The sequence below is a fragment of the Balaenoptera acutorostrata genome, chromosome 6, assembly GCF_949987535.1.
Source record: "Balaenoptera acutorostrata chromosome 6, mBalAcu1.1, whole genome shotgun sequence".
NCBI lineage: Eukaryota > Metazoa > Chordata > Mammalia > Artiodactyla > Balaenopteridae > Balaenoptera > Balaenoptera acutorostrata.
The window spans coordinates 89362490-89376998 of record NC_080069.1 but is presented as its reverse complement, the minus strand read 5'-3'; the positions used below and the strand labels follow the sequence as shown (position 1 = coordinate 89376998).

General features: G+C 54.6%; 1 protein-coding gene across 1 annotated transcript in view; it reads left to right on the top strand.

Annotated features, from left to right (window-relative positions):
• Window positions 1-13648, top strand: part of PAX5 (paired box 5) — a 177734-nt gene extending 164086 nt beyond the window's left edge. Inside the window, exons 9-10 of the mRNA XM_007197009.1 lie at window positions 6633-6719; window positions 13572-13648. Coding sequence (XP_007197071.1) covers window positions 6633-6719; window positions 13572-13648 — 164 coding nt within the window. The remainder of the gene's footprint in view (window positions 1-6632; window positions 6720-13571) is intronic.
• The last annotated feature ends 861 nt before the right edge of the window (window positions 13649-14509 follow it).

Sequence of the window (14509 nt, the reverse complement as noted above, 5' to 3'; positions counted from 1 at the left end):
ATCCCCAGATAACTGGGTTCTCATGGTCAAAAGACCCCCTTCTCCAGCAGAAGAGAACTTTCCTTCTCTGGGGTGAAGATAATGTTCTATATCTTCATAGACGTTTGGGCTACACAGGTGTATACATTTGTCAAAACGCAGCAATAGTACATTTAAGATCTGTGCATTTCATTATGTGTACACTTTACGTCAAAAGAAAAAACTTTTAAACAAATAATGAACTTCAGTTAATGATACACATGCTGAAATACTTAGGGGAAAATGTATTGATGTTTCCAATTTACTTGGAAATACATAAAAGATAAGATGAATGAAAGGCTGGAGGGAGAGATAGATGATAAGCAAATATAAGAAAATATTGATGATGGAATTAGGTAGTGGGTACACAAGTGTTCACTGTAAAATTCTTTCAACTTTGCTGTGTGTTTGAAAATTCTCAGACATACCAGAGGTGGGGAGGGTGGTGAGGGGAGGACTTTCTCTCCCCCGCTGGCCCAGCCCAGTGATGTCTTCCTTGGGATGGTGGAAGCCCGGGGACTTGGGAATAGGCCGGTGTTCTGGTCCTGCCCTGGCCCTGCCTGGTGTGTGGCTTGGGAGAGAGGAGGTTGAAGGAACTTATCTCTCAAGTTTGTCCAGTCCAAATAATCTGGGACTATGAGTCCCAGCAGAGGTTGGCGAGGTGTAATGTAAGATAAGTTTGTGGTGGGGGGAACGGGCCTATCTTACTTCCCATTAATTCTGGGAAGGAGTGAGTTGCTTGGAGTTGGGTAGGTAGGTATGAGGGGAGTGATTGCTAGTCCCTCAGATACCTAGTGAAAAGCCAAGTCCCTCGGCCCCGAGCCCCTGAGTTCTCTGCTCTAAAATCTTGGATGGGGTTATCATGAGATGGAGTGCCACGCCCTCTGGGTGCTTCCTAACTGCACTCAGATGGGGTGTTGGAGGGGGGACGGTTAACTTTCGCACGCCCACCCCTGTGGCTCAGGCTTCCTGACATCACGGAATTCTTGGGCCCTGTGATCCACACTGTTCTTGGACCACAGTCTTTCACCTCAACCCCACTGGCTGCCCAAACGTGGCACGCAGCTGCTTCCTTCGATTTCCACGTGGGGAGAAAACACCAGCCCAGTCGTACCAGCATTTGAGTGTGTAGCAGGCTTTACGTCCCAATGTGGGTGACTTAAAATGGGAATTAGACGCCCACTTCTTGAATGTTCTTCGCTCCCCCCACCCCATGGGGCACGGACGTCTCCTTTTGTCTCCCGCTTTCTCCTTCTTGATAGCAGAACCTCCCTCAGTTCAGGCCGGTTCAGTCCACGCACCGCACGTGAGCTGTCACCATCCCCACCCCTGAACCCAGCTCTGGGCCTCCTTTTGCATATCCAAGAACTCAGCGATAAAAATAAATAACGCTCTAAAATTCCTTTTAGGGACCGATTCAGTCTTCCTTCACTCCCCAGCTGCCCCAGTCTCCTTGGCACAGGAGAAGGTAGTTTTGTTCTTCCAATAATATTATCTCATTTACCTGTCACCAATCCTATGATGTAGGTGTTTTATTAGGTCCATATTCAAGATGACAAAACTCTGCCCAGAGAGGTTCCATTACTTTCCCAAGGCCACACAGCCAATAAGTGGCAGGCTGACTACAGACCATGGGGCAGGCTCCCTCTCAGCACTGCCACGGGAAGCCCACACCCACCCTGTGGGCAGGCTCCTCCCCACCCCCTCCCCACTTTCTGGTGGCCCAGCACCGTGCGGGGGCCCAGCTCACGGTGCCAGTTCCAGGCCTGGTCTCAGAAGGTCCAGTCTTGCTTTCTCCTCAGGACTGCTCGCTCCTGGGGGGCTGGAGATGGAGAAGATCATGACCCATGTTTCGTTGTTGAGAGTTCTTGGGGCTTCTGTCGGAGCACCTCCAGACACGGTCTCTGAGGAGGGTCCATGTGCTGTGTGCTTCCCAGGTGGAGGTCTCACTGCCTACTGGGCATGAGCTGCTGGGCATGAGCTGGCACCACAGTCAGGCCTCACAGAAGCTTTTCTTTTAATGCATAAAGAAAAGGTTTCCCAGTTTAAAGGGTTGGCATTTTTGAGAGGTGCTCAAAGCATGGATCAGTTAGTGGAATGAGGCAAGGGTCCCGTGGTGTCCTTGGTGCTGGGCAATCATATGAGAAGCGTCTATTGTGCAAGCTCTGTCTTGGGCCATCTGGCCTCACCTCTGGGTGCCCCAACAATGAGCCAGAAGTGGGGCTTTCATGTGATGCCTGAGAATCTCATCCCTGCGCTGGAGGAGCATCGCTTCGTGCCTGTGGATGTTGCAGCTGTGTTGTCCCTCGGGCTCCCATTCCCTCTCGCTTGGATTGTGACCGCAGCCTCCCAGCTGGTCTCCCTGACCACGGGCTCACCTCCTGCAGCCTGTCCTCCAGGTCCTGGTCCTCCTGAGTCTGAAGGCTGCCCGGGTCCCAGCCCTGAAGGGAGAAATGCATAACGTTTCTGCTCCGCCCCACTCTGCTCCATGGCTTGCCTCTGCTGGGGCCTCATGAAGACCTGGGTGTGCGGGGGTCACACTCTGTCCATCCCACCCCAGACCTTTGCTTGTGCCCGGAATGCCCTGTCTGCTTCTGCATATCAAACTCCTACCCATCCTGGCTCACATGCTCCCCTCCACCCAGAAGGCATCCCCAGTGCTTTCCCCGGACCTCCTCTTGGCTGGACCAGACTCTCTTTTCTAAGCTGCGGTCCTAAGATTTGAAGGAAAGAGGGTGAATGCGCCTCAGGTGTCATGATGGTGGCGAATTCAAGCAGGGGAGATGCAGCAGGAGATTGGAGCCTCCAGACCCAAAGAAACTCATCATCAGGTGGGGCCCACAGAGCCTCAAGGAGAGGCCTCCCTCCCTGCTGGGAGCACTGTGGCCCCTGAGAAGTGAAATTCAGGCTCAGCAGATAGGAAGGGCCTTTAGACACAAATGGAAGACAGAGGCCCAGGGTGGGAAGGCAGTGTCACAGTGTCACATGGGCAGAGGGGCCTGGGCTGGGAGACAGGAAGCTGGACTTGGGGTTGCCTCCTGGCCTGGGCAAGTCCCCCACACCTTCCTGAGCCTCCATTTCCTCACATATAAAATGCGGACGGTTGCATCCATCTCATGAGCGTCACAGGACTGTTGGGAGGGTTAAATGAGATTCTAGATGCCAAGGAGGCCTTGGTGACCGAAGTCAGGTCATTGTCATTGTGGCTGACATTTGCTGAGCAGTCACTGTGTGCCAGACACTGTGTATCATTCATTCAGTCTTTACAGTGACCACGTGCAGTGGGATCTATTAATTGTCCTGACTCTACTGAGGAGGAAACAGGCGCAGAGAGGTTGAGTAACCTGCTGATGGTCACAGAGCTAGGAAGAGGCAGACGCAGGATTTGGACCCAGGCAGTCTGGCTCCAGAGCCCTTGCTCTGAAGCGTTCAGTGGCAGCATGCGGGCTTGAATCTGGGTGGTCTGCTGCTTCCCAGCCATCTTTGTGGCCGAGCTAGTCCGGGTCCATAGACAGGCAGCTTTCTTGGCAATTGACGACCTGGTCTCCCCACATCTCATGGGTGAGGACTCCCTAAACCCAGCCAGCTGCCTGTGTGGCACTTCAGATAATGACACCATCCCGGAGTCCCCAGCATGTGGCTGGACCAGACCTGAGGTCAGCCTCATGCCCCAGAGACTGTCAAGCTCCCCTTACCCAGAGGGCACACTCTCACGGGGCATCTCACAGGACAGGGGCCCCACCAAAGGTACCGCCATGCCAGTGCTCTAAACACACCAGGCAGGGTGGGTCCCTGGGGGTTCATTTCTTCCACCAGGAGAAGGATGGTGTGGTGGATGGAACCTGGGCAATGGATCGGATAAACCGGTTTGAATCCTGGCACACAGCAGGTGCACAATACACCCCTGGCTATCGGTACTAATAATGGAAGTAGTGAGAGCCGTCATCTATGAAAGAATGGGAGGAGTTTCCCATTCTTTCATTCATTTAACAAATAGTTTTCAGGGCCTGCTAGACATTGAGATAGAGGCATGAACTCCCTTCCTCGTGGAGGAAGCAGAATTAACAAGAAAGATAAGCACAATAAGTTAGATATGTTAGATTGTGATCGGTTCTATGGAGAAAAGTTAAGCAGGGAAAGGGGAAGGAGTTTCCATTGGAAATGCGATGGTTCGGAGGTGACACTGGAGCAAAGCCTGGAAGGAGGTGAGGGAGAGAGCCACGTGGACAAGAGCGTCGTGTTACAGGTAGAGGCAGCAAGCTACCGGCGGTTCATGGAGCACCGACTGTCTGCTGTGGATGGGGTATTACACTGGGGGTGGGTGGCACGTGGGTGCTGAGAGGAATCAGACGCTGACCTGCAGACAGACACTCCCATGTCACAGGAGACTCCCGTGCAGGTCGGGGCGAATCTGGCGCTGTGGGGCACAGCGGGAGACAGGGTGCACCCCAGGAGGGGCAGGAGAGGGGCTTCCCAGAGGAAGAGGTACCTGAGTGGGATTCTAGAAGGCCAGGCAGGTGGGGACGGGGTCGAGGATGGTGGGCAACACTGAGAGGTACATCATCTCGAGGAGTTGGAGCTGTTTATGGCCCTTTGCCAATTTGGGGACAGAGTTGGGGGGAAGGTGTGGGATGGATAACAAGGATACAATTAATTAATTAACTCCACCTGAACAGGCCCGAGACTTGCACTTTTGGGGGCTGGAGATCAAGGAGGCTTCCTGGAAGAGGTGGCCTTGGAGCTGGGCCTAGCAGACAGGCGCGATGCTGCTAGATGGAAATGCAGAGACGGCCTTTGCTGGTGTAGTCCGATGCCCCGGGCCAGGCGCAGAGCTGTCAGGAAGTGCCTCTGATGGGGCAGCTCCGTGGGTGCCCAGAGCCCTGGGGAGAGGGTGGCTGTCCCCCTTCTTCAGGCGGCTTGTGGCTCTGCTCCCCCACCCGACCCCCCAGGAGGAGGAGGAGGAGGAGGTGCCGTGGCGCTGATGGAAATGCAGAGGCTGGGCTGCTGCGGCCCAGCACTGTCACCATGCTCTCCCTTGCACGCTGGAACCTGACACCCTGACCACTGAGGCATAAAAAACAGAGAATTGGAAGGCTCAGCCTGTCAGGCTGGGAGTGGCCCCCAGAGAGGCCAGAGGAGGAGCACATGTGTGCGTGCGAGCACGTGTGTGTGTGTGTGTGTGTGCGTGTGCGCGCGCGTGCGTGCGCATGACCTGCCTGCAGTCGCCTGTGGAAGTGGGGAGGAGGCTAGCTGGGCCCGGGGGTGGGTGGGAGCTGCTGGCCCTCGGGCCTGCTTTATTGTTCCTGCTGCACCTGGTGGAGCCCTGGGGCCCCTACATTTGGGCCGAGGCCCCCAGAGAAAGAGCAGTGCTCCACGTCCTGACTTCTGGCTGGCTGTCCTTCTAGAGGCTCCTGCCCTTCGGCCCTTTGGCATCCCTAACAAGAATCCATGGAAGCATGGATGGTGCCAAGGGTGGTCTCATGGGGCTGTGTGACTCCTGTCACCACTGCCAGGGTGGGGCCCACATGCTCTGTAACCAGTGGCCTAAAAAGCCACTCAACAGCCAGCTACCTACACAACTGCTGCCACACTGGGGCACCCACACCCCAGGAGCTCCAGCCACAGGGAGGAGACAGGAGGGGCCTGTCCTGCTACAGAGCCAGGGCAGCAAGGTTTGAGGGCAGGGATTTTGAGCTCCTCTCCTGACACTGGCTAGTGGTAAAGAGGCTCTCCTGTGGCTGGAAGTGAGGGCACAAGGAAGTGCCAGATGCAAGTATCATGGCTCCACGAACAGCTGGGCAAGAGTGAACCATCCTCAATTACCACTCTGCCCGCCCACACCCACTGCTCTCTCCACCTGGTGCAGCTTGCAGCTCTTGGTCCTTTCCCCATGCCCAGAAGGCCCCACCCAGTCCCTCTTCTGTGCTCCCCCAGCCCTTCAGCTTGTCCCTTCATCTCAGCAAAGTGCCGGGGGCCTGAGTTTATGTCTCATCTTCCCCATTGGACTGAGGCCTGGGGAGCAGTCACCTCTGGATTCACAGCACAGAGGTCTAGACTAGAGTTGGGGTCCTCTTTGGCTTCCCAGTCCAGAGCCACTCAGGAAACACATGGGAAATGGCACTGCATCCACACTGGGGTTCTGGAGTGGCCTCTGTCAGCGCTGAGAACCAAGTCCCAAGCCCCAGACTGCTTGGTTCTCAGCAGTTGTATAGGTAGCTGGCTGTTGAGTGGCTTTTTAGGCTACTGCTGAGAACCAAGCAGTTGGGCCTTTGGACTTGGGCTGGGTAAATCCAGGCTGTTTTGTGAGAGACCCTGGGCATCAGTCTTCCCATCTATAAAATGGGCCAATAACCCCAGGGAACACCTGGCACATGGTAATCCAATGGTACTCATGTGAGAGGTTGGTATTCAATCCCACTAATAAGAAAAAGGTTATAGGGGAAAATGTAGACAATGCCAATGACAGCTGTCCACTTGATAAGGGGGTGGACCGGACTTGCCTTTATTGGTTACACAAAGTACCCGCAGTTTATGAAAGAGACAAATGCCATTGGCATTTTCTGAACCTGACTTGACATTTGGTTCCTGTTTCTCTCCCCACCCACCACATGCAGGGAGTGAGTTTTCCGGGAGCCCCTACAGCCACCCTCAATATCCCTCGTACAACGACTCCTGGAGGTTCCCCAACCCGGGGCTGCTCGGTGAGTACTGGCGGAGGCCCTGTGGGGCCCCTGGGCCATCAGCTGCCCCGTTGGGCCAGGGTCCCTCAATATCCTCAGGTCCGGTCACTGAGGTGGGGTGGGTAGCTCTCCCCAGATGCTTGCAACATGGGAGTTGTGATGGGGCTTCAGGACAGTAAACACCACTCCAGCCTTGCTTGTGCCCTCAGCCCTCCCCCAGATGTTTTAGTGGATAAGGGAAAATGGCACAGAAGGGGAACAGATTTAAAAAGGCCACTGAGGGAGAAAGAGAAAGGTAGGAAAAGTGCCTGCCCAAGAGTAACATATTTCTTAAGAATCATTGAATATTTTGGTGAGAAATCTCTAAATAAGAGCAACCAGGAGACCAACTTGGATTGATTGGTAGTGGCTATCTGTCTTGGTAAGGACTCTGAGGCATGGATATTGATTAGTGATGTCTGCCATGGACACCACTAGAGCCAGCTCCATTAGAAATGGGTTGCCCTGTGGCTGAAGGCCTGCCAAGTCATGCTGTTCCGAGCTCAGCTGGTGCCCAGACTCTGCCCAGGCCTCAGACTGCAGATGGTCCATGGCTGGGGCCAGCCTGATCTGTGTACATCATCAAAGATATTTGGGCCACCCCAAAGACCAAGGAGGGCTAACTCAGCCCTCAAAAGGCCAAGGAGAGCCCTTTGTTTTGTTGCAATGAACTTACATGAGACCAGCTGGTGAGTGCCAGCTGGAGCTGAAGATTCTGGAGCATGAAGCAGGGGCTCAGGGCTCGCAGATGTCACACACCCTGGGGGCAGAGCCAGTGAATCAGCCTGCAGGCAGCAACACCGATCTTTCCCCAGCAGTCAGCTGAGGAATTTCCACTAAGGTCAGGCATGGAAGGGCCTCTGAGACCATCCAGGTTTATCTGTACAGCTTAACAAGGCCTGCTTAATTAAGAACCTGTTAATTCCCTGGATCCTGAGTTATTTCAGGACTGAGAAACATAGACTTTATCAAAAAAGCAAGAACCTTGTGTCTTCAAACTCAAGTTGCTAGGCATGGGTCTGCGAAGGAGGCCATGAAGTCACAGCCTTGGCCCCTTCCCCAACCTGCTTTGGTGATTAGGACAGACAATGACGTAGACACCATCCCTTCCTGGCTGCAATCCTTCCATGCGTTTGAGCCTTGGGCCACCCAAAGCATTTTGGTGTAGCATGCAAAACTTCAGGTGAAATAAGGAACAATGCCAACTAGCACTCCAGGCACTGTGCCTGAATATTTCGTTTTATAGCAGACTGGGTTCTTGCCATCTGTGGCCTCCTGGAGGGGCTGAATCTGTGGACTGATTGCTCAGACTTCTTTTTTGGTTTTGGTAAAAATTACTTCTAGGTATGAAGTAAGGTCTCCGCTTACTTAATGCTTTTCCTTAAACAACCCCCCTGAGAGGCCCTGGGTTCTGAGTTGGCCCAGTTGTCAGTGTCAGGAGGCAAACGCTGACCCTGAACCAGAGTCTTTCGGCAGGGGTTGGGGTGGAGGGATGGGTCAGGAGGCCTGAGCCTGGGAGCCGCTCCCTGCAAATCGGCCTCATACAGAGTCCTGGTCCCAGCGCTGCTGTGAGACCCACAGGGGATGTGGCACAAAGGAGGCCTGGGCCAGGCTGCAGGAGGGGTTCCTTGTGATGGGGATATGACCCCACTGAGGCCATGTTGACCTAGGGCCTCCACATATGGCCGTGTACTGCCCAAGGGGACAAGTGGGGGCTGAAATCGAGCCCATGCATGGTACAAAGCCCCAAGCCCTGGCACAGGAGTGTGGCTGCTTTTTCTAATGTTTATGAGGTATCTGATAGGCTTATTTGCCTGGGAGTTCAAGAATCAGCGAAGTGAGAAAGGAGCTGCTCAGGCAAGCATAGCAAAGGGATGGAGTAGGAGGTAGGGCCACAGGTGGGGGACCTTGAATGCCACACTGAGAAGTCTGCACCTGATTGTGCGGGCAGCTAGGACCCCAAGGGGATGTCAAGGGGAGGAGGGGACTAGACCACATCCGAGGCCTTTGCTGCTCAAGCTGGAGTGAAATCCAGTTCATATCCCCAATTATATGTGTGGACTATGTGTCTGGTGTGGAAAAGTTGTGGACAATGTCCCAGGGAGCTCACAGGCTGGGGGTGAGAGAGCCTCAGACAAGTGTATCTGGGCTGGGATGTGCTCAGTGACTTGAGGGGGGCCAGAACCAGTGTGGAGAAGAGGAAAAAGAATCAAAACTCTGTTCATGTAAATGAGCACTTGCTAATTGTGCAGGCACTGGGCAAAACCCTTCGTGGGGGTTACCTCATTTTATCCTATCAACAGTCCTAGGGGGCACAAGGTAGCAATATTATCTTTACAGATGAAGAGAGTGAGGCTCAGAAAGGTTAATTAACTTACTTGAGGTCACACAGCATGCAGGGAGCAGAATGAGAACTCAAACTCCCGTCACCCTGACTCTAGAGCCTGTATTCATAATCAGTGTGTGATGTGGTACTCTTACTCTTCCTGACCAATTCAGTCTGAACAGTACTACAGCCAGGAAAAGAGGCTCATCTCTCCATACTAACAAGCCTGGGAGTCCCAAATACTCAGACCTTGTATGCCATGAGAACAGCGCTGATCTATTTTTGAAAGCCAGGTTATTGTATTTATCTGTCAGGCTTTCAGCTGCAAACAACAGATTCCACTCTGGCTGGTTTAAGCAGAAAGTGAATTTATTAAGGAATATTGGGGGCTCCCAGAATCTCCAGGAGGACCAAAGAGACAGGCATGGGACACACAGCCAGGAACAACACCAGGGCTGCTCTAGCATACACACCTCCACTGTTGGTACCCGCAAGCAGCCCGCTCTGTGCTACTGCTTCAGCTGGGGTGCTTGAGAGCTCTGCCCTGCCTCTGTACCCACCTCCAGCAGGTAGAGTCTGTCAGCCCACTTCCTCAAGCTGCTCCCCTCCCAACTGAGGTCAAACTCAAGAGATTCCAATTGGCAGGGCCCAGGTGACGCCCCTGTGCCCTAGCAGCAAAGGCAACTGGGAGAATGAGTTCTGACTTCTAACTCAAAGAGGCAGGCCTCATACCACAGAAAACTCTGCAAACGCAAGAAAAGTTTAAACAATGTTGGACTGTTACAAACATGAGAAATGGCCCCTGCTCTGCCCAAGTCTGTAACCTGGGGAATCAAGGTCAGGTCATCAACCAATCTGGGCCTCAGTTGCCTCAGGTGTAAAATGAGGATAGTGGCCACTGGCAGCTTCATTCAAGTGGGAGCTGAACCCGATGCTCTCTTGAGGCCCGGAATGCGGTGATCCCACTTTCCTGAAGATGAGTGAGATGCCAGGCTTGCTCTGCCATAGTCTTGCAAATAAGTTCCAGGCCCTCTCCCATCTACCAGCCTGCCCTTCCCCCAGTGTCTTCAGGGCTTTAGCTGAAAGAATCCCACTGGGCTGGAGAAGTAGAGTATTTCTGCTACTTGGGGAGGGTGCCAGCGGGGAAACCTGCTCTGAGGCGCCTCTGTGCTCTGCTAGATCAGTGGGAGCTGTGGAAACAGGTGGGACCCTCACACACTGTGCCCACACCTGGATGGGCAATGCCACCTAACGAAGCTGCAGGAGAGCCTCCCTTCCCGCTGAGCCTCCTCCCCAGGAGCTGCCTGCGGTCTGCCCACGCCCGGCCCAGCCAGGGCGGCCGGGATCCAGCATCCCATTGGGGCCCCGGGCAGGCGGGGCGGCAGGCTGGTGGCAGGAAGAAAGGATGCCGTGGTCAATTAGGATTAGAACCGGAGCGCCTGTGGCCACTGTAAAGGGATTAGAGAGCGAGTAGGAGCCCGGAATGACTGTGTCAAGAAGTAAATTGATGATAATGTGAATTAGAGAGGAAAAATGACAGAAGAAAGGACAAGTTTATTCTAGATGGAGGTCTAATGGGCACCAGGAAGACAGAGAGCTTTGTGAGGTGATGTTTTCATTTCTCACGGTAAATGCAAGCGTTTTTGATTTTTGCCATGGGGCCCTCGCACTGAGGTTGCTGGACAGCCTGGCCGAGAGATTAGGCTTTGAGAGGGAAGCGAGTCGGAGCCCAGGGTGAGAGCTGGCCCCTGGGAAACTCTGAGGCCCGAGCCAGGATTTCCCGTCCCTCATTTGCGGAGGCAGCCCCTGTGGTTTTCCTGTTCCTGTGCCATTCCCGGGCCCACAGGGCTGGCCCTCACATCTCCCCCCCCCCCCCCCCCCAACACACACACACACACACCCCCCCCCTCACCTGGGCCCTGAAGGCAGGACGCACAGCTGGCACTGCAGATACTCTGTGGGTGACTGGCCCCCTCCCTCAGGAGAGAGAGCAGAGGAGGCTGCCAGGGAGGCTGCCAGGCGTCTGAGTCAGGGCTCTGGCCAGGGACGTGACAGAAGGCAGCAGAAAAATCCATCTCTGGGAATACTTCAGCATGGCACTGGTGTCCATACCTTCCGGAACAGCACAGCAAGGCACTGCCTGCTCCCCCATCGTCACTGCTGCTTGAGCCATTACTGCCTTCCTGGGGGCTGGGTTGGGAGAATTATACCCACTATATGGGGCTGAGTTTGGAGGGGCGGTGGCACATGCTAATCCTGCCCTCTTGATTACCTCCTAACAGCATGACCCTGGGCAAGCTACTTATTCTCTCTGTGCATCAGTTTCCTCATCTGCTAAATGGGGGCAATACTAGTGCCTACCTGATAGAATTGTTGTGGAAATTAAAAGAGTGAAAGCATATAAAGGGCTTAGAAAAGTGTCCATTTCCAGAGCACCTTCACATCCTTACCTCGTGGTGCCCTCGTATAGCCCCACTGTGACCCCACTTTTAGAGATGAGAAAACTGAGGCTCAGGGGAGTGAAGCCACTTGTCCAAGTTCACTCAGCCAGGAGCGATAGAGCCTGACTGGCAATCTTCAGGCCTTGGTGCCCAGTTATGGCATCTGGGAGAATTGCCAGGATTGGTATGGATTTGGGTGAGATTTCAGAATGAGTCACCTCCCCTGGGGAATTAAGAAGCTTACTATTCCTGCCCCAGCAGACACGTGGCCTGCAGTGGCTGACAGGACCCCAGCTGCTATCCACTTGGATAAACACAGCCCTCCGACATAGCTGTACAGGCTGTGAACTGTGTCATGGCAGAAAGAGTCCTGAACTAGGGGCCGACAACCAGAATTCCAGGCCAGGCTCTGGCCCTGAGAGGCTCTGTGGCTTTGGGCACATGAGTGGTCTGTTGAGCCTCAGTTCTACCACCCCCCAGCCCCACCTGTAAAAGGAAGAGACGGCCTAGTGTCTCTAACTTCTGTGGTTCTGAGAATCTGCTCGTCCCCTTGAGCCCCCCAGACCCTTTTGTCCCCGGAGAGGAGTTTGAACACAGAGCAGGGCTCCGGCAGGCCTCATCCAAAGCATGCAGTTAAAGAGAGCAGCCCCGAGACAGTGGGAAGAACCCAGCATCGGTACAAAAGGCCCCACACTGGCTCTGTCTGGAGGTCACAGGAAGCAGGGCCGCCCCCTGCCCTTCGCCCACGTACTCATCTATCCAAATCTTCATGTCCTCCAAGTTCAACCCAACCTGCTTCCTCCAGGAAGCCTGACCCTGCCAGAATAATCTTGCATTCCCAGAGCTCTTTTCCCAGAGCTCTGATCCCCCTCCTGATGCTGAACATTGGCCTGCGTTTGTTCATTATTGCCCAGTGCTGCACCCAGTAGGGTTGGAAAATAAATGAATGAATGGGCAGGGTCTTTACTATTGTTGGTTCACTCAGTGCTGTTGCTCATCTTCTCAGCAAACCTAGCCGAGCACGTGCCATGTGCCGGGCTCCAGGCTGGGGGCTGGCGACGGACACCGAGCAGAGCAGAACCCAGCCCCTGCCCGTGTGGGGCTCTCCGTGCAGGCGAGGGGGAAGAAGCACAGAAAGAGATGATCAGAGCCCGTGGCCAGCCTGCAGCACGGTGTGGGCTCAGGACAGGGGGCAGCCCAGAGGAGGAGACAGGGGCTCTCGGACTTGAAGGAGGCGGCACTATTCAGCAGACAGGAAAGGGGGTGAAGGTGCAGCCAACGTGTTCCAGGCAGGAGGCAGAGCGTGGAAAAGGCGCGGAGGCATGCGAGTTGGATAAAATGGGCTAGCTCTACCTGCCCCGTAGGATTAAATCAGACAACGTGTGTAAAGGATATGGCAGGGTGGGGCAGGAAGTGCTCAGCCTGTGGTAGCTGCCATTAGCCCTCTGGTACATTTGAGATGGCTGCAGAGTGTGATCTTGCAGGAGCGGGGTGCCTGGGAGTGAGCCGGAGGGGTGGTGGTCCTAGAGGGAAATCCAGAGGTCGGCAGGGCTAGGTCACAAAGCTTCCACAGGCCAGACTACGAAGTGATGACTTTTCATCATCTTGCTCAGAAACTGGCAAACTTTTTCTGTAAAGGGCCTGATAGTACATATTTTAGGCTTTGCAGGCCGTGTGGTTGCTATTGTAGCACTCAGCTCTGCAGTAGCAGCATGAAAGCAGTCACAGATGATACAGAAAGGAATGGGCAAGGTTGGGTCCCAGTCAAACGTTAATTACTGAAACAGGCAGCAGCGTGGGGGAGGGAGGGGAGGCGGGGGTGGGGTGGGTGGATTTGGCCTCATCTGCCCACCCCAGCTCTAGGTGGTGAGGAGGCCCTGAAACCTATGACCAGGCAGCGGCCCTGATCAGGGACTGAGATCTTGGTGAGAGAGGACAGTGGCCTGGACTGGGGGAGGGGGAGGAAGGGACAGAGGCAGGGGACACTGGTGGAAAGGGGACCCCCGGTACGGAGCTGGGGGCACAGGGTCTCCCTCCAACTTCTGTGGCCTCTTCTGTCTCTTCCAGGCTCCCCATACTATTACAGCGCCGCTGCCCGAGGAGCCGCCCCGCCCGCAGCTGCCACGGCCTACGACCGTCACTGACCCCAGGAGCCAGGCAGGCGCCAAGCACTTATGACACATATCACTGAAGGCCATAGCCTCCCAGCCCCCTCCGAACACAGCCAGAGGGGCCCAATGAGACCGTCCCCCAGCAACCCCCCACTCGCCTGAAACTCCCTCCCCCTTTTCCTGCCAGGGACTCTGGGCTTCTATGGTAGGACTGTTGGACTTCTAGACACCCGTCCATTTCTAAGAGTCAGTTGATGAGCTTCTCCCGATGTGACTGGGTCTCTACAAACCAACAGACTGTTCTGCAGACAACTGCAGCCCCAGCCCAGCCTGCCAGCCCCCTAGCTGTCTGACCACCCGTCCGTCTTCCTGCCTCAGGCCTGGGAAGGAGAGTTTTTGCTTTTGTTGCTTCAACAGCACCCGTGTAAATACCTTATTGCTTTTTTGTGGGCCCGAGGGTCCAACTGAGCAGACTGCCCAGCCATTATGCATCCAGCACTCCCGTCGTGTCACAGGATGACTTAGACCTGTGCACAGAGCATCTCCTCTGCTCTGGGTGCCCCCTGAAGGTGGGTTTGGAGATGCCCTTGAGACTAAGGATGCCCACCCCCAGGCCCCAGCTCCCTGCTCATTGCTACTTCTTTAATATCTGGACTAAGAGTCTCATTGGGTTGGCTTTGCTCTAAGCACCCCCCACCCCAAGACCCCTCCCTGGCTTCCTGCCCCCATTTCCCTGGGCCCAGTGCAGTGCGAGCAGCTCTTTTCCATATCAAAGGACTCAAAAAGAACTGTCTAGGAGATTCCTCAGCTACTGTTTTAAAGTAAGATGTCATCCAAGGTGCTGATTGCATTGTGGACTTGGAATGTTAGGGCTGGACGGGACCCAGGAGATGA